At 34.5% G+C, this 25,885-nt stretch overlaps 1 protein-coding gene across 2 annotated transcripts in view; it reads left to right on the top strand.

The window, feature by feature from the left end:
- The first annotated feature begins 2,490 nt into the window (after positions 1-2,490).
- Positions 2,491-25,885, top strand: part of Ccdc171 (coiled-coil domain containing 171) — a 382,832-nt gene continuing 359,437 nt past the window's right edge. For both annotated transcript variants that reach the window (XM_076843419.2, XM_076843418.2), the window contains exons 1-5: positions 2,491-2,534; positions 8,948-9,083; positions 13,814-13,988; positions 21,536-21,726; positions 23,698-23,829. In XM_076843419.2, the coding sequence (XP_076699534.1) occupies positions 2,491-2,534; positions 8,948-9,083; positions 13,814-13,988; positions 21,536-21,726; positions 23,698-23,829 (678 nt within the window). The remainder of the gene's footprint in view (positions 2,535-8,947; positions 9,084-13,813; positions 13,989-21,535; positions 21,727-23,697; positions 23,830-25,885) is intronic.

Raw genomic sequence — 25,885 nt, 5'->3', positions numbered from 1 at the left:
ATCTATTTATTTTTCAATATATTTTGAGTTGTAGACACAATACTTTTATTTTATTTATTTATTTTTATGTGGTGCTAAAGATATGAACCCAGTGCCTCGAATGTGCTAGGCAAGTACTCTATTACTGAGCTACAATCACAGTCCTGTATAAATGATTTAAATCTTAAATATATGAGGTTGATATAATTATCCCCTTTTTATTGTAGAGGAAACAGGTTCAAAGTATTTAAATGACTTGCCCAAAACCACATAGTTTAAGATACTTATTGGAATCCTGGTTTGATCTTTCTGAGTTTAAAACTCATGGTTTTTCTTTGGATATGGGATTTATGGGAATACAAAAAGGTACTTGTGGAATGTTGATATTTGTATATGTTTGAACCAAGTGTACTATTATTATTTTTTGGTTTAAGATATTTACCCAGAGATTGCTTAACACTGTAATAAAGTAGTTTTATATGGTTGACTCTGTATAATTTTTTAAAAAAATATTTTTAGTTGTATATGGACACAATTCCTTTATTTATTTATGTATTTATGGTGCTGAGGATCAAATTCAGTGCCTCATATGTGCTAGGCAAGCGCTCTACCACTGAACTACAACCCTAGTCCTTGACTCTGTATAATTTGAAGTAGCTCCTATGGAAGAGAGTTTCAGAAAGTAGGCCAGAGTGCATGATAATTATTCTTTTTCCTTTTTCCTCCTTGGTCTCTTTGGCCTTTGAAAATTACTGTGGATTAATTATTAAAATAATTAAATTATTTAAAGATTAATTATGAAGGAAGATCTTTTGTATAGATTAGTAAAAAAAAATAAACAACTTTTTCATAGAGTTATCTACATGATCAGGAGAGTTAATTTTTTTTTTTTTTTGTACCAGGGATTGAACCTAGGGGTATTTAACTACTGAGCCACATCCCCAGCCCTTTTTTATATTTTATTTAGAGACAGAGTCTCACTGTGTTGCTGAGGGCCTCATTAAGTTGCTGAGGCTGGCTTTGAACTCATGATTTTCTTGCCTCAGATTTCTGAGTCACTGGAATTATGGGTGTGCACCACTGTACCTGGCAAGAGAGTTAATTTTTTTGTGTGTGGTACTAGGGATTGAACCTGGGAGTGTTCTATTACTGAGCTACATCCCTGTGTTTTTTGTTTTGAGGCAGGGTCTTTCTAAGTTCCTGAGGCTGACCTCAAATTTGGCAATCCTCCTGCCTTAACTTCCTGAATCACTGGAATGATAGGTGTGTGCCATCATGCCTTGCAACAGAGTTAATTTTAAATTTTTGTTTTGCTAGTAGTAACTGGTTAAAAATAACTCTAGGTTCTTGGGCTGGGGTTGTGGCTCAGTGGTAGAGCGTTTGCCTAGCATGTGTGAGATACTGGGTTCGATTTTCAGCACCACATATAATAAATAAAGTCCATTGACAACTAAAAAAATATTTAATTAAATAACTCTAGGTTTCTTTTCCAGGAGTTATTGAAAGCCAAGATACTTATTTAAAATTAAAAACAATTTTAAAAGTTAGGACTGGGACTGTAGCTTAGTGGTAGAGTGCTTGCCTAGCACTGTGTGAGGCCCTGGGTTCGATCCTCACCACCACATAAAAACAAAGAAATAGAATAAAGGTATTATGAAAAAAAAACTTAAAATTTTAAAAAAATTAATTAATAATTTTTTTTTGAGACAGATGTTGTGATATTGCTTAGCCTGGCCTTGAACTCAGGTCTCAAGTAATCCTACTGCTTTAGACACCTCAGTGCTGGGACTATATAAGTGCACGCCACCATACCCAGCTCAAAAGACATTTTTGAATTGTAAATTTGAGTGAATTTGAGTGAGTCAAAACTTTTCTGTTTGATTTCTCTTGAGAACTTTCGAATGAAAACCATCTGAAATTAAAAAAAAAAAAGAAAATTACCATGGTATTTTTATTTGGGAGTACTTTGGCCTCTTTGGTTGCAACATTGAATTTTAAAAGTTTCTCATTTATGAGAATGGCTTTGGGGACCCAAACATGCCCTTGAATTTTACTTTCTTTCAAATTGAATTTTATGCCCTAGAGTTAGGCACTGTGTGTTCCTTTTCTGAGTTCAAGAGTAATTTGTCACTTGCTATAATTTTTCAGTTGAGAAATTAAAATCTAAAAGCTAATCATTACCTTGTTTTCATAAGAAGGAACATATTTTTTTTAAACATTTTGTCATTTTTGCTTCTAGTGCTTTTTAAAAGAAATAAAACATTACAACTTCTTAGAATTCCATATTTGTTATACAGTAATTTAAAAGTGAACCAATACCATAGATTAAAAGAAAAGTCACCCATACTCTTAGGATTCAATATAAAACTGCTGTTGTATTGTTTATTATATTAACAGACTTCGGTCCATCTAACCTGTAAGTCACAGACATCTTGGACAATTTCAGTCATCAATAAGGAGGTATATCATTAAGAAACAGTGGGGTATTTTGAAAGAGTTGGAAGACTTACCATGAGTTTAAACACTTCAAATAATGCCACTGGTGAGACCCAAAGGTAAGCCTCCAGTCTCTTTCTTTAGTTAAAAAATGCTTTTGGGTGTAAGGAACAGGGAGAATTTAAGTGGTTGGTGGAGCTAATTGTAAGAATGCTCATGGGATGGTAAAGGAAGTAGAAGTTTCTTGGGACTGGAGGAGCAGGGATGATGCCTCATAAGGATAGTATTGGAGCTAGATAGTCTATGGGGACTGTTGTGTTCCTTTGTTAACTTGGACCATAAAAGTCCTTGTATCTAAACTTCCTTTTAGTCTTAATTCTTTTCCAGTACTCTAAGTCTTTTTCTTGTATTTCTGCTTATTTACATTTGTATTTGATCATGGCTTTGTTTTGCCGTAACATCTGTGGGTCTCCTTGCTCTTCTTCATTGCTGCAGCTCTGCTTCATGGCTTAGGCTCCCGTTGCTAACTGCTCTTTTACTTGATATCTCTCAGTTTACATTTGAGGAAGAAGTATCTAATTGCTATGTTTCATCTTTTTTGTACCATGGATTTCTTTCTGCCTTTGGGTAAGGGGCTTATATTTGGTTCATTCATCTCTGGTAGGTGAAGTGCATAATACAAAACTGGACTATTTAGGAGAGTAAAACTCTCTACCAGATGTAGTTTACAATAAAAAGTAAATGATCAAGACATTTATAGTCACAGATCAGTAATATTCTGTGAATCTAAAACTAAAACATTTGAGGTTATATTTGTCTGTTGTATTCTGTTTTTAAAATAATGCATTTGAAATATATTTAAAAAAAGCATTGTGGGGGTAGAAAGTGGGTATTTCTTGCTCATACTTAGTTTAAGAAGGTATACCTATATATATGTATGCATGTAATCTAACCTCTTAGAGTTAACTACTCTAACATTTTGGTAAATATTTGTCCAGAATTTTAAAATGAAAATATCAGTGTTCTATAAACCTATATTTTGGATTAAAATTATAGTATTTCATATTATTTAGTATCATTCTATTCAATTTGGAGAGGAACCATCAATAGACATCTGTTGTATTTTTTAATGTCTAAATTATTCTTCTTAATTTTAGAGTCCAAATAAAGTTATTTGAACTCTATTTACCAAGATCTACTTTATAAATATATATGTAGATTTACCTTTCTGAACAACTCATATCAATGGACTCATGCAGGATGTAGTTTTTGGGGTACATTCTTGAGGTCTGTTGTGTGGTAGCATATATTACTACTTTGTTTTGTTTTATTGATGAACAATAATCCATTTTATGGATAGACTACATTTTATTTACCTATTTACCAGTTGTTGGGCATTTGAGTTGTTTCCACTTTTTGGCTACTATGAATAATGTGGCTATAAATATTTGCAAATAAATCTTTTGTGTCGGCAAATATTTTTGCTTCTCTTTTGGGGTAATCTCTTAGGAGCAGCATTGCTCTATTATACAGTAAATTTATGCTGAAAATTTTAAGAAACTGCTAAATTATATTCTAAGGTGACTGGACCATTATACATTCCCACTAGTAATATCTGAGAGTTTTAGTTTCTCTACATCTTTACCAACACTTGTTATTATCTAATTATAGATATCTTCTATAGCTGTAAAGTGGTATGTTATTATGGTCTTAATTTGAATTTTTTAAATGACTAATGATGCTAAACATCTTTGAATGTGCCTTTTGACCATTCATATGTCTTCATTGGTGAACTGTCCTTTCAGATCTTTTGCCCATTTTTAAATTGGGTCATTTTCTTATTAAGTTTTAAGATTTTGGGGGGTAATGAGAATTGAAACCACAGATGCTTAACCACTGAGTCACATCCCCAGCCCTTTTTGTTTTTTATTTTGAGACAGGGTCTTGCTAAGTTGTACAGGGCCTCACCAAGTTGCTGAGGCTGGCTTTGAACTTGTGATCTTTCTGTCTCAGCCTCCTCAGTTGCTGGTATTATACAGGTGTGAGACACCACACCTGAAACTTAATTCTTTTTTTTTAAATATATATTTTATTTTTAATTGATACAGCAGTGGAACATTTCAGAAGTATCTTTGGATTTTTTAATATTTATTTTTTTGGTTGTAGATGGACATAATACCTTTATTTATTTTTATGTGGTGCTGAGGATCAAACCCAGGACCCCGAATGTGCCAAGCGAGCACTCTACCCCTGAAAGCGAGCACAAACCCAACCCTGAAACTTAATTCTTTATATAGTCTTGATACAAATATGTGATTTGCAAATATCTTCTCCCATTCTGTGGCTTGACTTTTTCTTTTCTTTTTTTTTTTTTTGGTACTGGGGATTGAATCCAGAGGAACTTAACAACTGAGCCATATCCTCAGCCTTTTTTTTTGTATTTTATTTTGGGTGTCATTTCAGCATATCCTTTCTTCCCTATCCTAGAAATCCCTTTGCTTTTTTCCTTTGTTGAATGCTTGTACTATCTCATGGCTTTCTCAGTTTAGGTCCAAACAAATCCTTCATTAGCCTTCTGTGAAATCTCAGTTCATGGGAGGCAAATGCTTTGAAGCCTTGTAGATCTGAAAGGTAGTCTTTCTTGTGGCCTTGTCTTTGCATGATAACTTTTTGGGCAAAAAATTCTAAGTTGGAAATTATTTTCCCTTGGAATTTTGACAGGCATTGAAACATTATTGTCTTCTAATTTCTGGTGTTTCTGTTGAGAAAGAAATTTTTATTTATTTATTTTTTAGAGAGAGAGAGAGAGAATTTTTAAAAAATATTTATTTTTTAGTTTTCGGCAGACACAACATCTTTGTTGGTATGTGGTGCTGAGGATCGAACCTGGGCCGCACGCATGCCAGGAGAGTGCGCTACTGCTTAAGCCACATCCCCAGCCCGAGAAAGAATTTTTTAAACCTTTATGTAAAACCCATTTATTTCTCTCTTGAATTTGGAGGAGCTTTTTTTTGGTCCCTTGTTTTCTGAAATTTACATGCATTCATACTTCATGGGTTGAAGCTCATATCCTTCAGAATTTAGATTTAAAAAAAAAATCTACTATTTAATAATTTCCTGCTATACAGAGAGTAATAGTGGCTGTAAAAAGGATATATATAGCTGAGTGTAGTGGCACATGTCTGTAATCCTAGCAGCTTGGGAGGCTGAGGAAGGAAGATCTTGAGGTCAAAGCCAGCCTCAGCAATGGCAAAATGCTAAGCAACTCAGTGAGACCCTGTCTCTAAATAAAATACAAAATAGGGCTGGGGATGTGCCCCTAAGTTCAATCCCAAGTACTGCACCCCTTCCCCCACCAAAAATAGAGTTTACGTATCATGGAGCCAAGCTGCCAGAGTATAAATTCCACCCCTGTTCCTTGATAGCCTTGTGAATTTGGACAACCTCTCCGTGAATCAGTTTCCTTATCTGTTAAAGTAAGGGTCGTAATGGTACCTATCTAATGTGTTTGTTATGAAGATTAAGTAAGTTGTATGTATAAAATGTTTAGCACAGTATTTGTAAAATAATAAGTGTTTTTGTTACAAATTTATATTTTCTCATTCTGTAACTCTTTTTTTAAAGAAATATTTATTTATTTATTTTAGTTAGGCACAATATATTTATTTTATTTATTTATTTTTATGTGGTGCCGAGGATTGAACCTAGGGCCTCGCATGTGCTAGGCAAGTGCTCTACCACTGAGCCACAGTCCTGGCCCTGTAACTCTTTATTTAGGTTTTGAACCTGTTAGTCTTCTCATTTTTAATTTTTAAAAATTTTCATCTCCCTTTATTGTTTTAAAGACTTTTCTTTTACATTTATTTATTTAGTTTTCCATTTCTGTTTGTTTTTATTTCCCAAGAGCTATATTTTTTCATCAGAATATTTCATTTCTTATTGTATCTATGGATGTGATTTTATGGTTGTTATATCTTTTCCTATTTTTCTAAGGGCATTACTTTTCATTTTTCTCCCTCTTTAAAGTTGTCTTCTTTCTACATAGTTTTTTAAATAAATATTTTTAGTTATAGATGGACAAGGTACCTTTATTTCATTTATTTATTTTTATGTGGTGGTGAGTAAGGAACCCAGTGTTTCACACATGTTAGACGAGTGCTCACCACTGAGCAACAGCCACAGCCCTCTACATGGTTTTTGAGGGCTCCTTTCCTCTCACCTTATTTTTGATCTCTTTCAGATTTGATGAAACTTTTGGTTATCCTTGACTGCCTATTCATATTTAAAAGTAGGGACTTACTCTAAAAAGATGACTGGAAGCTTAGTGTGTGAGACTTTGTGATTGTGGCATTCATTATAGGGTGATCTGGTTAAGTTGTTTTGCTGGTTGGCATCAGCATCTTTAGGGCTAGATTATCCAGGGAAGATACTTCCAAACTCTGCTTGGCTATCATTATTCTGGCAGACAAGTAATATTAAATCTCATTCATTATAAGATGGTCTCGGACTTAGGATGGTTCAACGTATGATTTACAGTGGTATAGAAATTATATACATTCAGCAGAAATCATATTTTGAATTTTGATCTCTTCCTATGCTAGCATATGTGGTACAATATTCTCTTGTAATGCCAAGCAATGGGGGCGGCCTGCAGCTCCCAGCCAGCCATGTAATCATGAGGGTAAATAACTGATTTAGTGTATTGTGTTGTTAAACTGTGATGTATGGTAGATTAGATGTATTAAATACATTTCAACTTAAGAATTTTCAATTTCAGTGGTTTTATTGGGATGTTATCCTATTGTAAGTTGAGAGGCATCTGTAATTTACTCAAGCCTGTTATTTTTTTAAGTTTATATATGACAGCCGAATGCATAACAATTCTTATTACACATATAGAGCACAATTTTTCATATTTCTGGTTGTATACACAGTATATTCACACCAATTCGTGTCTTCATACCTGTACTTTGGATAATAATAATCATCATATTCCACCATCATTAACAACCCCATGCCCCCTTCCTTCCCCAACAACCCCTCTGCCTGATCTGGAGTTCGTCTATTCCTTCCACGGGAAGCCTCGTATTTTTAGTAGGGAACCATTACCCCATTGTATATAATTTTTATAATCCAAGAACCCTCTTTTTTTTCTACTTTTAAAAAATTGGTGCAATATAGTTGTACATATTGATGGGATTTGTTGTTACATATTCGTACATGCACACAATGTAACTATACAATTTGGCCAGGATCAGTCCCCATCATTTCCCCCTACCTTCCCTGCCTCCCACTTCTTGGTCAAGGATCTTTTTTTTTTTTTTTTTTTCCCCCCTCTCCAGGGAATTAAACCTAGTGTTCTGCCAGACTGGGGAAGAGATAAGTATCCCGTTGTACTGTGTGTGGAGAAGATCCAAGGACCTAATTGTCTTATTTTGTTGTAAAACTTTCAAATAAGTTTCTTGTTTTCTGCTCTACTTCACCCCCATTTTTCAAAGTGTTAAAGTGACTTAGCTTGTTGAGCCTCTGATGCAAACACATTGCTTTTTCCACTGATTGCTTTGAATTTAACTTTCTTAAGCAAATCAGTTACATATCAACTTTATAGTTTCCAGTACTTTATTGATATTGTCTCATCTTCTGTGCTCTTTCTCCTGTGGGTTTCTACCTTTAAATTCTGTTTGCTATTACTTTATTTATTTTTTCTTTCAGTAGGAAGAGAGTAAAGTGTTTTAGTCTACCATTTTAAAGTAGACTAAGTCTGTATTCTCTTAGTTATGCCTTTTCTTTTGGTAATATATATTACACTTGTAGTAAATAAAATGAATCATTTAAAAAGATAAAAGAAATGGGCACTGTGGTGACACATGCCTGTAATTCCAGTCTGAGAAAGGAGGTTCACAAGTTCAAAGCCAGCCTCAACAGTATTGTGAGGCCTTAGGTAATTTAATGAGACCATGGCTCAAAACAAAAAATTTTTGACTAGGGATGTGGCTCATTGCCCCTGGGTTCAATATCTAGTACCAAAAAAGGAAAAAGAAAAAGAAAGAACTCCGTTTTTTACAACTACCTAGCTTGTGATATGATTAGATGTGATATGATCATTTCTTTTTTCCTGTACTGGGAATTGAAACGAGAGCCTTGTACATGCTAGGCAAGCACTTTACCATCGAGGTACATCCCTAGCCCATTTTCTTATTTTCATTTTGAGAGGGTCTCCCTAAGTTGTCTAGGCAGCCTTCAGATTTACCATCTTCCTGCCTCAGCTTCTTGAGTAGCTGGGATTACAGGCATGTTCTAGCATGCCCAATTAAATACCAGTCTTGAACAATGTAGTGGATGTCCAGAGGCCAATGGTTTGCTACAAGTGATACACTGCTTTGCATTTCTATCCAACTTTTGTAGTGGACATCTTTTACTAGATTGTAAATTTCTTTAAGTCAACAACCTAATCATGTATTTTTTTTTAAATAAGTTATCAGAAATGTCAGAAATCCTGTGAAATATATTTTATTATGTTTTTATTTTGTAGGTTGAAGAATGCCTCACCAGAAGTAAAACAGATGCTTAAAAATGAAGCAGATTTGGATGTTACTGCTGATCTCAGAAAGAAACTCCATCGAGCTAAGAAAGAAAAATTAGAAATGACAACTAAGCACAATGCAGAGGTAGAATTTATTTTCCTCTCAAGTGATGTTAAAAGTTGAGTTTGAGGGGCTGGGATTGTGACTCAGCGGTAGAGTGCTCGCCTAGCAGTCACGGGGCCCTGGGTTTGATCCTCAGTACCACATAAAAATAAATGAATGAAATAAAGGTATTGTGTCCAACTACAACTAAAAAAACAAATATTAAAAAAAAATTGAGTTTGATATTTTAGATTTATATTACAAACTCCATGCTTAATATTCATCATTGTATCATTTTTATGTTTAAATGGAAATTAAAATAAAGAAAACATAATTTTTATACAGTTGAATTATATAGTAATAATAAAATTTAATGAATTATGTTTGTTGTCTTAAATTTGTTTTTATTAATGGTTTGACTTGATCAAAAATTTGAATGTAGTAGCTGGGGTTGTGGCTCAGTGGTAGAGTGCTTACCTAGCATGTGTGAGACACTGGGTTGGGTCCTCAGCACCATATAAAAATAAAAAATTAAATAAAGGCATTGTGTCCATCTACAACTAAAAAAAAAAAAAAAATTAAAAATTTGAATGTGATAACTAAAGGATTTATAAATTAGACATTTTTGAAATCAAAATGTAGATTACTTTATGGTTTTAATCATGGAACTATCTCTTAAATTGGATTCGAGTATAGAATGTTTAATCATAGTGAAATTCATGTCATGAATTTCTGTTTAATTATGTAATTGTATCTTAGTGTTTTTGTATTTTAAGTTGTGCATTTGTATTTTAAGTTGTATGTGTATATACATTTACATTTCTAGGATAGTGGTTTTCTTACCCTTCTAAGATAATTCATGATTTATATGTTTATGTTGCTTCTGTGTTAGGTCTGTATATTTTATTCATTTTTTGTTGTTGTTGAGGTGCTGGGGGTAAAATACAGTACATGCTTGGCAAGTGTTGTATCACTCAGCTATATCACCAATCTCAAATCTTATTCATTTTTGAAGCTCAGCATCAAAAGACTAATGCAGTAGGAAGAATATCAAATTATACAAAAGATGAGACAATATCAATATCAATTTTTCATTCCTGGCCCGTTCATTTATAAGACATATGAGCTTGGACTAGTTATTTATTCTGTATATCAGGGATGTTATAAGGGATGTACTGGCATTTTGACTTCATTAAATGTTTGTAGTCTTCATGGTGGTGCATGACTATAATCTTAGCCACTCTGGAGGCTAAGGCAGTAGGAACGCAAGTTTGAAGCTGGCTTTGGCAATTCGTTGAGATCCTGTCTCAAAATAAAAAATAAAATGAGTGCTGGATGTGGTAGAGCATGCCTGTAATCCCAGCTACTCAGGAGGGTGAGGCAGGATGATCTCAAGTTCGAGCCCAGTCTGAGCAATTTAGCAAGGTCCTAAGCAACTTAGTGAGACCCTGTCCCAAAATAAAAAGGCCTGCAGATGTGGCTCAGTGGTTAAGTACCCCTGGTTTCCATACCAATAAACATAACAAAACTAACAAATGGCCTGGGGAATTAGCTTAGTATTAAAGTGTCCTTGGGTTCAATGTAGGCCATCCTACCCAAGATTGTAGGTCAACATTGAATTCAGTTTGTTTAATTGTTTTTGAATTCAGTTTTTAGTGACTCATCCAAGCATACTATTCAGGGATAGCTTATTAAAGCTACAGCAATCATATAAATGTTCTCTATATTCTTACTAATAAAAAATTAGCCAGATTGTAATTTTTCTGTTCTATAAGCTATTTTGTCTTAGAGTAGGCTCTGTATGTCTCCTCTTGCAGTTCACTGAGATATGAGTCAATCTGTGGTGATAAATAATAGTGGAGGTGGATCTTGCAAGTCTGCTCACAGGCAGCTGCTTCTGGTGTGGTCACTACTAAATCTTTAAGCAACAGAAGGCTGGTTACCTCAGTCAAACAAGAGAGACTATTTTTGTTGTAAGGGATATTCTGGAAATATGTGGGGTTAACAGGTTTTAGGCTTGTCTAATTCCAAAAGCTCTCTCAATCCATGTCCTTCCTTCCTATTTAGTGTTCAGCCAGTACTATCTTTTTTTAAATATTCTTTTAGATGTATGGACTTTTATTTCATTCATTTATTTATATGTGCTGCTGAGAATCAAACCCAGTGCCACCTCACACATGCTAGGCAGGTGTTCTACCACTGAGCCACAGCCTCAGCCCTCAGCCAATACTATCTTAACAATAGAAATAGATTCTCCAGTAAACTTATGATTCTGCATTCTCTGTGGTTAGATTTTTAGTCTGGTCTTTAGCCTTGTCTGCGCTGGGGCTATAAGAAATAAGAGATTCTTTTAAAGTTATTGCAACAATTCTCTGGTTTTCTGACTCTTTAAAGCTGAGTTTATGAAGCCTGAGGTTATCATTTTGTTTTTGTAAATTCTCTAGTATATTGAGATTTAGCCTCTCTACTTTTTAGGTCTTGGGGTAAACAATAAAGGTTGGTGGCCATTTATGTGTTCGCTCTCAGATTCCTACCAATAAAGGTTAAGTGTTGTCACTGCTTCATTTCCCAAAGTCTTGTCTTCAACTTGCACTTCATCCTAAGTAGCTTCACATTATCATTTAACTAATTGTAATCACACTGTATTCTGTGGATCCCACATCTACCTGCAAGGAGGTCTTCCCTTGTTAAGGCGCAAACAGGTTAACTGTTTAGTATCAGAAACCATCTTGAGACCATTTTCGCTACCAAGAACAAGATTATTGAGTGTTCAACCATAAGAATAGAAACCATGCTAAGTCTTTCATCAAAGGGACTTACGTAGAGGGTGTTGCTTATGCAGGTACTAGGGGATCCGAAGAGACAAATAACAGTGTTATGGTAGCCTGGATGGTAGCAACTTCCACTCTGAAAGTTGATAGAAGCCAGAACTCTTAGAAGAGAGCAGGGAAGGGAGTACTATTCAGAAGGATTTGAACTCTTAGAAGACACAATGATTGAGGTAGATCTAGACAGGAAGAAGTATCTTGGTACTCAAGGGTCTCTCATTGGCCAAACATATTGGAAAGCTAGTTATCAAAGAACCTTGGGAAATGTAGTTCCTATGACAGAGGGCAAAGCTGGAGAAGATTGGTAGGAATCTGAGAGTGAACATGTAAATGGCCACCAAGAATGCCCAGTTGTTAATACGTTTATTAGGAGAAGAAATCAACAGGGAGGGATAGAATGAACCTGAAACAAATGTTGGAGTTACCTTGAACTTTTATAATTAATGTGGTTCTATGATTTTTTTTCTTTTAATTATGAATGGATTTTTGTAAATTCTTATTTAATTAGTTCTTTATATGAGAAAAAATATAGCTTTAGTCACACCCTGCATATGAACGTGTATCAGTGGTAGTTTCTTGGTTTTTGTTTTTGATTTTTAAATTTGTTTTACTAGTACTAATTTCTTTTTTTTTTTTAATTTTTTTTTTAAAGAGAGAGAGAGAATTTTTAATATTTATTTTTTAGTTTTCGGCGGGCACAACATCTTTGTTTGTATGTGGTGCTGAGGATCGAACCCGGGCCGCACGCATGCCAGGGGAGCATGCTACCGCTTGAGCCACATCCCCAGCCCACTAGTACTAATTTCTGATCCTGTCCTTCAGAAATCCTTTTGTCTTTGTATGGTAATTAGACAATTTATTTATTTATTTAAAAAGAATATTTATTTTTCAGTTTTGTGTGGACACAATATCTTTATTTTTTATTTATGTGGTGTTGAGGATCTAACCCAGTGCCTCATGCATGCTAGCGAGCACTTTACCACTGAGCCACAACCCTAGCCCCTAGACCATTTATTTTTAACCTGATGTTCTTATAAGGTGCCTTTCTGTAGTCTTTTTTTTTTTTATCTTCCACCATCTCTGTCCTACCAGCAGTAAATAATTTTGCTTTTCTTCTAACATACACCTTTCTACAACATTTATTCCCTTGAGTCAAGGCATTGTAACATTTGTTTTTGTATCTTTCACTATACTTGCCACATACCAAGTGTTTAATATTATTAATGAATCATTGATTAGCTCATATAGTTTTAGAGTAAGAAATGGCCTTATAGAGTATCTAGTTCTAACCTTGACCTATTTCTGTCATAGTACATCCTGGAAGATAACAAATTAGATATCAGTTTGATAACATTTTTGTAAAATTGGTACTTTTATTACTTTATGTTCTATCAATGATGTCATAGTCACGAGAAATAAAATAGACAGTATTTACCAAACTTAATATGATGCAGTATGCTTCTGGATTACATTTAGGGAATAGAAGGAGTAGAGGAGAAAAAATGTTTTTAACTGTTTAATGTGTGTCATGCATTTAAAATGTTTTTTTAAGTATAACTATTTCTGATTAAAATGTGTTATTTCTTTAGTGGATTCTTTAAAATAAGAAAGTTTATGAGTATCATTTAGTAAGGTGGTGCTTCTTTTCTACTGTTTCCAGAAACAAATTTATTAATTCTTTTTTAAATTTTTTTTTATTTTTTAGGTGTAGATGGACACAACATATGCCTTTTTATTTTTATGTAGTGCTGAGGATCGAACTCGGGTCCCGCCCATGCTAGGCTAGTGCTCTACCGCTGAGCCACAATCCTGGTCCTTATTAATTCTTATCAAACCAATATCTTGGAACCAAGTTTCTCTAAGAATTTTAAATGTTTGAGTTCAGGTTCATAATTTTGCAGACATGTTTTAATATTGTGCATGAACTCAGAAATCTGTTTTTAGCTGTTAAGCTGTGAGAGCCAGATTGCCAAGCTCCGGTCCGAGGTCGAAAAAGGAGAAGCATTGAGACAAAGTTTGGAATATGACCTCGCTGTCGCTAGACAGGAAGCTGGTCTTGGAAGACGGGCTGCTGAGGAAAGATTAGCTGAGGCACATAGGATCCAAGAAAAGCTCTGTGGTAAGACTTTCTATTTCTTCCTGTGTTTAGGATTGTATCTTCATTCTATATCATTACTTACTTGAATATCCATATGGGATCAGAGGTAGGATTTTGATTTACCAATTGGTCTTTGGTGGAAGGACTTCACTGAGTGTATGTAAAATCTTCTGGCAGTTATGTGAATATTCATCTACATTAGATTAATTTTTTAAAAATATTTTTAAAATTGTAGATAGGAACAATAACTTTATTTTATTTCTTTATTTTTATGTAGTGTTGAGGATTGAACCTAGGGCCTCAAGCATGCTCATCAAGCGCTCTATCACTGAGCCAAAACCCCAGCCTATGATAATTTTTTTGTGGTGTTGAGGATTGAGTTTTGAGCCTTGCACATACTAGGCAAGTATTGTACCATTAAGTAACACCTCCAGTCCTAGGTAAATTTTTTTGTTGTTGTTACATTATATGGAAAAATAGGTTCAAAATTCTGTTAATCACTTTTAGAGCAACTTGCTTGTGAGCAGTCAGAATCACAGGGGAATTTTGTAGTCAGAATCACAGGGGAATTTTTCATTTTCTTTTAAGTATATATTCTAATCCACCTCATCACTTATAAACTGAATCAATTTCTAATTTGAATTTATATATTCAAAAAATACTGCAATCTATATGTTTAAGAAACACTAACCATTAAGTTTGGTGTTGTGGTGCATTCATATCCCAGCAGCTAAGGAGGGAGACCTGTCTCAAAATAAAAATAAAAAGGGTTGGGAATATACCTCAGTGGGAGAGCATCCCAGGGTTTAATCTCCTGCACTATGGAGGTTAAAAAAAAAAAAAAAGAAACACTAATCAATTTGGTTGATTATCTAGTTCTAATCTAGAGTTGGTACCTGGAAAAGAAGAAAAGTTATCTATTATATTGTACTTGAACCTAACTAAAAACCTTTTTATTAAAAAAAATTACACACACACACACACACACACACACACACACATAGATTCACCTAGATAACTCTATAACTCATAACAAACATCAAGATCATGAAATAGAAAATTACCAAAAATGCTTTTATCAGGATAACTACTATCCTTAGTTTTAAATAGCATGGATTAATTTTGCTTCTTCTTTTTGTACTTATTGAGAATGAAATCTTGTAGTATAATTCTTTTGTATCTTACTTCTGTCCTTCAACATTGTGTTTGGCAGATTCATCCATATTGTTGCATGAACTTGGTTTTGATGTTTAATGTTATACTGAGTATCACACTTAAACTTATCTGTTCACTGTTGATGGGCATTTTGGGTTGCATCCAGTTTTTGGCTATTAAGAATAATGTTGCTAGCTGGTTTGGTGGTGCATGCCTGTAATCCCAGCTACTTGGGAGGCAGAGGCAGGAGGCTTAAAGGACAACTAAGCAATCTAGCAAGATGCTGTCTTAAAAAACATAACCAAACCAAACCCCCAAATTAAACAAAACAAAACAAAAAGCTCCCACATAATAATATTGTCAAAATCATTCTTGTACACAGAAGCTTTAAGTAAAAATGGAATGTGAATTTGGAAGACTTGGTTGTTCTACTACTTTTTTACTGATATTTGAATGTAGCTTTTTTTTTTTTTTAACAGATACAACATTTTTTATTCCTTTATTTTATTTATTCATTTTTATGTGGTGCCGAGGATTGAACCCAGTACCTTGAACACACTAGGCAAGTGTTCTACTACTGAACCACAACCATAGCCTCTTTTTTTTTTTTTTAAAGATAGAGAGGAGAGAGAGAGAGAGAGAGAGAGAGAGAGAGAGAGAGAGAGAGAGAGAGAGAATTTTAATATTTTATTTTTTAGTTATCGGCGGATACAACATCTTTGTTTGTATGTGGTGCTGAGGATCGAACCCGGGCCGCATGCATGCCAGGCGAGTGCGCAACCACTTGAGCCACATCCCCAGCCCCAACCATAGCCTCTTGAATATAGCTTGTTTTAAGAATGAAATGAGAAAATAAAGCTGCTTTGTTAACTGCATAGAGGCTAAATAAATGTTAAGTTATAATTATTGTAGTGGTTAGTGTATATTTAGTGTAGTAACCAGTTGCATGTCGTTATTCACATTTGTCACAGAGGGTCTTATGACCTACTTTCAGGGGAGGCAACTCAGAGTGACATTTCTAGGTTTTATGCCTTGCTTTGGGGGATGGAGTAAAGGAGTGGAAGACATGAAGGCAGGAGAAGGCTGGAGAGACCTCTCTGCCTCCTAGACCCTCTTGTTTCCCTTAGCTCACAAATACTCAGAATACTAAGGGGCCATACTTTGGGATATTGTGTCTGAGTTCTGACAATTACCTCTGGTATTTAGTAGCTATGTCACTTCTTGAATTTAGGAATATAAGAATTAGAAAATAATAGATGTAAAATTTAGGCCTGCTGATGTAGCTCAGTGGTAGAGCACTTTCCTGGCATGTACAAGGCCCTGGGTTCAATCATCAGCATCACACACACACACACACACACACAAAAAAAAAAAAAAAAACGAAAAAGAAAAACAGTTAATGACTTTCGAGCTGGTGTGATGATGTACCTCTGTAATACAAGCTACTCTGGAGGTTAAGGCAGGAGGATTGCAAGTTCAAGGCCAGCCTGGGCAACTTAATGAGACTCTGACTCAAAGTAAAAAGAAAAGAAAAGGATGGGGATGTAGCTGAATGGGAGAGTTACTTGCCTAGCACGTATGAGACCCTGTGTTCAGTCCCCAATATCATCAAAAAGAACAAAAAATTAATGATTTTCATTTAAGAGTCAGGAAATTGAAGTGTAGAGCAGATAAGAAATTACTTGCCTTAAGTCAAGCAATTTCAACAGATACTTTATAGAGGAAGATGACAGAGTAGTCATTTATCACATGAAAAATACTTTATCTGAATCGGGGAACAGCAAATTAAACCCACAGTGTTTATTACTACATACCCATCAAATGGCTGTAATTGAAAAGACTGTGAATAGCACATGTTGATGAAGATGTGGAGCTCTTGTGCTTTCTTAGGGGAGTGTAGAATGGTGCAACCATTTTGAAAAAGAGCCTGGCAATTAAAAAAAATCATGCATTTATCCTATGACCCAGAAATTTCAATGTTAATATTTCCCAGTGAAAAAAGTATTTGTTCATAAAAGACTTGTATTTTGTAGTAGTCAAAAATTGGAAAACAGCCCCAGCAATGTCCACTGACTAGAAAATAGAGAGCCAACTTACATTATATTTACACAATGAAATATTACTTGGTGATAAAAGTAATGAACTGCTAATATGTGCAATAACATGAATTAATCCCTCAAAATATTATACTGAGTTAAAGAACTTTATACACATGAGGACATACTGTTTATGAAAGGAATGTTAGCCAGATACTGTGGTGTATGCCTGTAAACCCAGCAACTTAGGAAGGCTGAGGCAGGAAGTTTGCAAGTTTGAGACTAGCATTAGGCAATTTAGGCCCTGAGCAACTTAGTGAAACCTTGTCTCAAAAAAAGAATAATAAAATAAAAAGGGGAGGGGACTGGTAATAATAATGAAGAAAGCTCAGTAGTAAAACACCCCTGGTTTCAATACCCCGTTACCCTCCCCCCAACAAAAGAACTTAAAAGATAAGAATAAATATGAGGGCTGGGGATGTGGCTCAAGCGGTAGCGCGCTCGCCTGGCATGCGTGTGGCTTGGGTTCGATCCTCAGTACCACATACAAAGATGTTGTGTCCACCGAAAACTAAAAAAAAAAAAATATTAAAAAATTAAAAAAAAGAAAAGAAAAAATATGAGCAATGGTTGCCTCTGGGGTGAGTTGACAATGAGGGTTGACTGGAAAAAGATATGACGGAACTCTTTGTGTTGAAGGAACTGTTCTATATATTTGCAAAATCTCTGCATGGTGCACTAAAGAATTGTGCATTTCCAATACCATGCTACAATTGCGTATAATGAATCAAAATGCATTCTGCTATCATATACACCTAATTAAAATAAATAAATTAATTAATAAAAAAGAAATACAAATAATTAAGAAACTAATAAAAAGAATTGTGCATTTCACTATTTATGCAAATTTCACCCACAGAAAAAGCAAAACTATATTACATTCTATTTAATGATATACATGGTCAATTATTTAGGAGTGAAATGAACTAATGTTTGTTTCTTGTACTGAAATGTGTAAAGAAATTTGATGGATAGATGAAAAGGATGCATGGATAGATGAATGAGTGGTTTGATAAAGCAAAATATCAGAATGTTAAGAACTACAGAGTTTAGGTTTTAGATACATTGGTGTTTATCATATAATATTTCAAACTTTATGTTTTGGGTTTTAAAAGAATAAAGTATTGAGGATAGAGTGGGATATTAAAAAAGATATTCCTGTAATAATTGAGAGAATAGAAGATGTGACAAGAGAAAAAAATTTGGAAGCTGGAAAGCAAATGGATAAGGAATAAGTGATTTAGCATACTTCACACATCAGAATCCTAATTCTGGTAGTGAAGAAAGCTGACACATAACTTCTTAGATAGTCAAAAGCCTCATGATCTGAAAGCACCAGATACCTTTGAATTTGCAAAGGGAATAACTGTAGGTGATAAAATGAGGGCTAGATGAAGGCTACTTGATACACAGTTAGATTTTCACAGCAGTTAGATTTCCTAAGAGCATTCCACTCTGGGAATGCACCCACTTCCTAGAGAAAGTCAGGAGGCTTAAGCTCTGGTAATGGAAAAATAGAGGGTCTTTTAACTGGCAAAAATAGGAAGGTAGCATATTCAATGCTGAATATCGAAGAACCATTTCTTCTAGCTTCTTTTTTCTGCTGGCTTCTCCAAATTTTGGTACCGAGATTCCTATATTCCATGTCGAGATTTGCAGAATTTTTCTTCAGGTCACCTGACCAAGCCAAGAGGAAACACCTAAGATATTAATGTTGGGGTTACATGAACATGTGACCCAGCCAGATTCCTCCTTAAGTGGGCCATAGTTGTCAATTTCCATTCTCAAGCTCAGAATCTAGGTGGTGGTGGTGGTGGTGGTGGCGGCGGTGGCTCAGGTTGTAGCTTAGTGGTAGGGCACTTGCTTAGTATATGCAAGGTCCTGGGTTTGATCCCCAGAACAGGGGGAAAAAAAAATTGAGGTGGTGGGTATGTTGGTGTATATAATGTATTATACTAATAGTTCATTACTCTTAGAAGTAGACAACTGAGAATTACCAGATATTTGAGGAAAGTCTTTAAATTGGAGAGAGGAAAAATCAACTTGGAAGAAACCAAAACTGTAGGAAAAAGAAATTTAACAAACAAGTAATATTAATGTCCTCAGAGAATATATTACATCCATGAGGCAAGAATCAGATGCTATAAAAAAAGAAAATTCTTAGAAATTAAACAAAAATCATAAACTTCTAGAGCTGGGCATGGTGGTGCATGCTTATAATCTCAGCTACTTGAGAGGCTGAGATAGGAGGATCACAAAAAGGCATGACTGGGAAAATTTAGACACTGTCTCAAAATAGAAGATAACAAGCTCTGGGGTTATAGCTCAGTGGTAGAGTGCTCCCGGATTCAATTACCAGTACTGCAAAGAATATATTGAAAACATGAAAATAGAAATGAAAAATGTTAATAGGAGCATTAAAGATGAAGATAGGAGAAATATCTCAGAGTAAAATGACAGGTGAAAAAGTAGGACAGAAGAGACAAAAATTTAAGGACCAATTCAAATAATAAGAAACAGTGAAAGAAAGAGGTAAGAGAAAAAACAGGGATAAATATCATCAATGAGATTGCTCAAGAAAACATCTCAGAACTAAAAATCTGGGTTGCCAGGTTGAAAGGGTCCATTAAATAATCACCATTGTGGAATGAAATAGACCCATTGAAGATGAAGTACTATAAAATTTCAGAAAAATAAAGAAAAAGAAGATCCTAAAATCTTTTAAAGAGAAAAGTAAAGTAGGCCATTTGCAAAGAATAGATATCAAAATGGCCCCAAACTTTTTATCTTCAACACTGGATGCTCAACCATGGGATGGTATCTTCTCTGAGACTGCAATAAAAGGAGAGGGAGATTTTTTACATATTATCTTTTTATACCTTTTATTCCTTTGAGGTTTGGATCTTTTGAACGGACCATTTAAAACACAAAGTCATTGCAGTAGCATACACCTGTAATCCTAGCGGCTCAGGAAGCTGAGGCAGGAGGATCACAAGTTAAAAACCAGCCTCAGCAATTTAGTGAGGTCCTAAGCAACTTAGTGAGACCCTGTCTCTAAATAAAATATTTAAAGAGCTTGGGATGTGGCTCAGTGGTTTAAGTGCCCCTGGGCTCAATCCCCAGTACCAAAAACAAACAAACAAAGAACAACTCAGATATATTTTTAAAATCATACTACTAACATAACTGGCATTTTTGTTGTTGTTTAACAAAACAAGTGTGTTTGTATACATGTGTCCTTGTTTTATCTTCATAGCAATTTAACTAGGAGGCATTTTTATTCTTACTGAGGGCCAGAGAGTCAGAGAGGTTTATTCTGATGGTAGGTGGTAGAGCCAGACCTGGAAACTTTTCCTTCTTTTCTAGATGCTAAAACACAGCAATGGTAGCATGTTGAGAAGTATTGTTTATTGTTGAGATAACAGGGTGAGAGATGAGTAGTGCATAAATTTGGAAGAGTAAAGAGCTTCAATTCTAAAGGCTCCAGTAATGGTTCTCATTCTCTTCTGTGACAGTCTCATGTGTAAGGTATGGCATAACCAGTCTGTTACCAATAGTCAAATACCAAAATTATGATCTATTGAGTCTTTTAAAAAACGTAGTGCTATACGTGACTCGGGAGACTGAGGCAGGAAGATTACGAGTTCAAAGCTAGCCTCAGCAAAAGTGAGGTGCTAAGCATCTCAGTGAAACCCTGTCTCTAAATAAATCCAAAATAGGGCTGGGGATGTGGCTCCGAGGTCGAGTACCTGTGAGTTCAATCCCTGGATATCCTCCCCGAAAAAAAAAAAAATTACTGTGTCATGGTCTTTAAAATATATTTTTTGATGAACCCAGAGGTGTTTAACTACTGAGCCAGGTCCCCAGCCCTTTTTTATATTTTACTTAGAGACAAAGTCTCCTTGAGCTGTTTAGGACCTCTCTAAGTTGCTGAGTCTGGCTTTGAACTCACAATCCTTCCTCAGCCTCCTGAGCTGCTGGGTTTACAGGTGTGTGCCACAGTGCCCAGCTTGATTTTTTTTTTTTTTTTTTATTGAATAAGAGAAAAAGCGGTAGAATTGCTAGAGTATCTAATCTTGGGCATGCCTTTTTCATAACAAAGTCACCTTGGATCAAGGAGAAGAAGAGAGTGAGAAACTATTAATAGATTGGTTCAGGGGCAATAAGTTTTTCAAGAGTTTACTAAAGTGAAAGATTAAATGTTTTATCCTAAAATCATGCTGTAAATAGGATCAGCTCCAGTGCTTAGATTTGTAGACTCCTAATGACTTAATTCATGGTTATAAATATACCTACTGTTCTGTTATCTGTTAATAGCTCAGAATTCAGAACTTCAAGAAAAGGTAAATGAGATTGAGAAAGTATTTCAGAGTTCCCAGCAGAAATGGAAAGAAGAATGTAGAAGATTTGAACATGATTTGGAGGAAAGAGATAATATAATTCAAAATTGCAATACAGAATATGATTTACTTTTGAAGGAAAAAAGCAGACTTGAAAAAACTCTACAGGTAAAGTATTTTTTATGAAGTAATTTTTCTGTGTATGATATTCATTGAGATGTGTTGTCTATTGAAATTATCCTTAGGTTTCCTTCCTTTCTTCCATCTCTCTCCCTTTTTCTTTTTTAAATGCATTTTTGTTGCTCTTTTATATAATATGCTTTAGCAATATTAATATGTATGCTATTTGTTTTGTGAAAAAGTTTGATATCCCTGATAAAAATTAAAAATAGCAAAACACTTATGCAGGCAAATTGCAAAATGATAAGAACTTAAAGCCTTTTTGGTCTAGCGACATGAAAATTTGGAATTTTAGAAATATGAGGCCAAGTCTTTTTTTTTTTTGGTATGGTGTTGGAGATTGAACCCACCAGAGCCTTGTGCATGCAAGGCAAGCACTCTACCAACTGTTGCTATATTTGATTTAAACTTCAGTGTCTATATATAGCACGTTCTACATACTTATGAAGTATAAAATATTTAGCTTTTACTAAAATTATTGTGAGCCATTCTCTGATTTAAAAAAATTCCTTTTTATCCCTTAAAGTACAAGTGTAGTTTAAAGTTAAAGTTGTTAGCCACTTTTATGGTAGATTTTAAATTGTCCGTATTTGTCATTTTTTGAAGCAACAGTTAAAATTAGGAAAAAAAAAAGCTCTATACAGATCACTGGTGTAAATTTTTCTTTTTAAATTCTGGAAATGTATCTTCACTAAAGATTAATTTTACAAAAATATTTACTAAAGATAAAAGTTTTGGCACAAGCGTTCTCAGACATTGTCAGCAGGTCTACTTTTGATTCCTTTGTGTTGTAACCCTACTTTGTTTTGTTTGTTTACTGCTGTGTTCCTAGATTCTGTAATAGTGCCTAGTCTATACAAGGGCTCCATTAGTGTTAGAATGGTGGACGTGTAGGTGGTGGCTGGTACTACAAGTCCTTAGGTGGGTCTGTGTAATCCTCCGAATATAAAATGTATTGAAGTTATGGGGAAAGAGGGGTGATGGTGGCAGCATTTCTTACAATCAGCCTGCACCTCAAGATAAAAGATCTTGATATGAACTCTACAGCAACTTCAGAGAACTATGCTTTGAGATTAGGCTATTGACTTTGAAACCATTTGCATGAGACCTTTGGGAGAATTTGGAGTCGAGTAGGAGTCACTGTGTGTAGGTGCATACTGGGGAAAAACCCTCAACAGTCTTGTGATGGCTTATCATTAGTGAAAGTTTTGAGGGTAATAGTTATTGAATAGATCCATGTGGACATGGAGGCTTTCTCATATAAACCATAGAGTTTTTCTACTCAATGGGGTTGTAGTTTTAAAGCTTATAGATTAGAAAATTGGTCTTCTCAGGGAACCTGTTTTATATCTTTAAGGATTTGAACCAAATTAGACCTTGTAAATGTAGTATATCTAGGGAAATCCAAAAGGAAGCTTTTAAAAAATATTGTTTATCTGTAGAACTAGAAATTAGGGTCTAAACGTAACTTAAATTTTTAGCATTCAGGAATTTCCTTATCCTGATTCTTTGCACAAATTTCTTTCATTCTCTCCTTTTGGAAATACATTATTTTCTGTTATAGTTGTATATTAATTATTGGGGATAATTCAAATAACTTATTTCATTGGTTGAGATTTCCATATTAACTGGAATTTGTTTTTTTTGCATTTTTTTCAATCTCTGAAGTTAAATTTTTCAGAAAAATTCAGTCAAATATGTCTGCACATTAGTATATGTTATGTTACAAATAAGAATTAAAAAGTACATATTATGTTGCTTAAATGCATAACTCTAGCTTCTTACTCAGATTTATGTTCTACTGATCAAAATGATAGTTTTATTAGGATTTTAACATGAATTATGAGTTTTAACTGTTATATAGGTAAGGAAAGCCCTTCTGTACATTTAAACTGGGTTGAAGGATAAAAGATAACCTTTATTGATATAATAGTAAAGTAAGATTTTATTCATATAAAGGAAGCGTTGGAAAACCATCAGCAGGAGAAGAATGAGATGGAGTCTCATATCAGGGAGACAGCATTGGAGGAGTTTAGATTACAAGCAGAACAATGGGAAGCAGAAAGAAGAGAGTTACAATTTATAGTACAGGTATTTTAAAAATAATTCAGTTCCTTAGATGTCTTTTTAATGCTTATGATATTAAAAATTATATTAGGATAATTCACAAGCTCACTCAAGGGGAAAATAATTCCTAGCCTTTGATCTCTGGAAGGCCATGTTTCATTTGTAGTTAGGGCAAGTGTTACAAATAGAAGAGATTATTGGTAGAGTTGGGTATCTTACATTGCATAAATTATGTGATTTTTAAGAAGGCCATATATACATTTGGCATTTTGTTTTTCCAATTTAAGATGTGAGACTGAAGAAGTCTTAAATAGGGGGCTAGGTTGTGGCTCAGTGGTAGAGCACTTGCCTAGCGTGTGAGATGCCCTGGGTTCGATCCTCATCACCACATAAAAATAAATAAATAAAAAAGTCTTAAATAGGATAAAGAAATAGAGTAACTAGATTTTGGACACTAAAGGATCCTTACCAATTTTAGTGATGAAGTATAGTGATTTTTAAATTCTTTTTAAAAAGTAAAAATTCTTAATTATCTTTTATTTTTCCTTCCCCTAAACACAAATCCCCAAGGCTTCAAATAGTCCAATTTGAAAATTACTGATTTCATTTAACCCCTGAGGGAATGTCTGATTTACTCAGATCATAGACTGAGTGATTAATGGGGGAAAATACCACAGTGTAGTCTCCTGGTTCTCATTCCAGTGTTCTTTGTGTTTTTTCAGATCATGTGTTTTTATTCTGAAGGAGAGATAGGAGAAACTCATTCTGTTGAAAGTGTTATTGTGTATTTAAGTGAAATTTGGGAATGGTTAAGCCTTTTGAGGAAAAACTGCACAAACCAAATAACTCAAAATTTTAAATAAATTTCCATCATTTCTTCTATTATTTACTTTATGATCAGATATTATTTACTTTATGATCAGATATGCATTAGTAATTTGCTTTAGTAATTTTTTCTGTATAAGAGAAAAAAATAGCCTTTATATAGATATCAAAGATATGTGTTGGGGCTCGGGATGTGGCTCAAGTGGTAGCACGTTCACCTGGCATTCGTGAGGCACTGGATTCGATCCTCAGCACCACATAAAAATAAAGATATTGTGTCCATCTTAAAAAAAACCTAAAAAATAAATATTAAAAAAAAGATGTGTTTTTACAACAATGAAAAATATTCACCTAAAACAAGTTTTGGAGTAACTTTGTGTTAGAAACAACTTTGCAAGACAGAAACTCTCAAAAAATATGCAGAGAATATGAGATACATTATTTCTTTAAGAATGAAAGCTGAAAAAAAAAAGTAAAGCTGGCAGTCAATAGTGGAAATACTGAATTTGTTGTATGTGTAAGTATACAGAATATCCACAAAACCACAACTTCCTAGACTTTTGGTCTTTGCAAAATGCTTTTTTCTTCATAGTTATTCCAACTGTAGAATCTGGAAGGACAGTGTGACTACTCTTTTTTTAATTTTTTTTTTAAGTAGATGGACACAAGAACTTTATTTGTTTATCTTTATGTGGTGCTGAGAATTGAACCCAGGTCCTCACACTTGCAAGGAAAAGGCTCTACCACTGAGCTACAACTCCAGTCCCAGTGTGTGACTACTCTTTATGTTGTGTGGTGCTGGGGGTGGAACCCAGGGCATCATGCATGATGGGCTAGCGTTCAGCCACTGAGATATATTTCCCACTCACAACCACTGTTCAGAATCTTCAGTATTCTAAATATTTGTAATGTGTTTCAACAGATTTGTAAAGTGAAAAAACATATAGTAATATAATAACATTTCTGATCAGAATGCTGTAGAATCATTAAAGAGAAATTGATAATTGCCTTAGAAACGGGGAAAGTCTTCACAGAGAGCAAATGATATTTGTATTTGTTCCAGGTAGCCTTTAAGACAATTATCAGACATACTTAGGGAAAATAACCCTTTCATTTCTAAACATTTGGAAATCTGTAGGGCTACCAGCCAGAGTCCTAAGCTTATAAAATAGGGTTCAGAGACATATGTTTAAATATGTGGGTAATATGATTTTGGTCTAGTTTTCCTCATCAGGCCTATAAATCACAAATGAAA

This window comes from Callospermophilus lateralis, chromosome 2, assembly GCF_048772815.1.
Source record: "Callospermophilus lateralis isolate mCalLat2 chromosome 2, mCalLat2.hap1, whole genome shotgun sequence".
In the NCBI taxonomy this organism is placed as follows: Eukaryota; Metazoa; Chordata; class Mammalia; order Rodentia; family Sciuridae; genus Callospermophilus; species Callospermophilus lateralis.
Note: the sequence above shows the minus strand (reverse complement) of the source record. Positions and strands in the feature narration are given on the sequence as shown.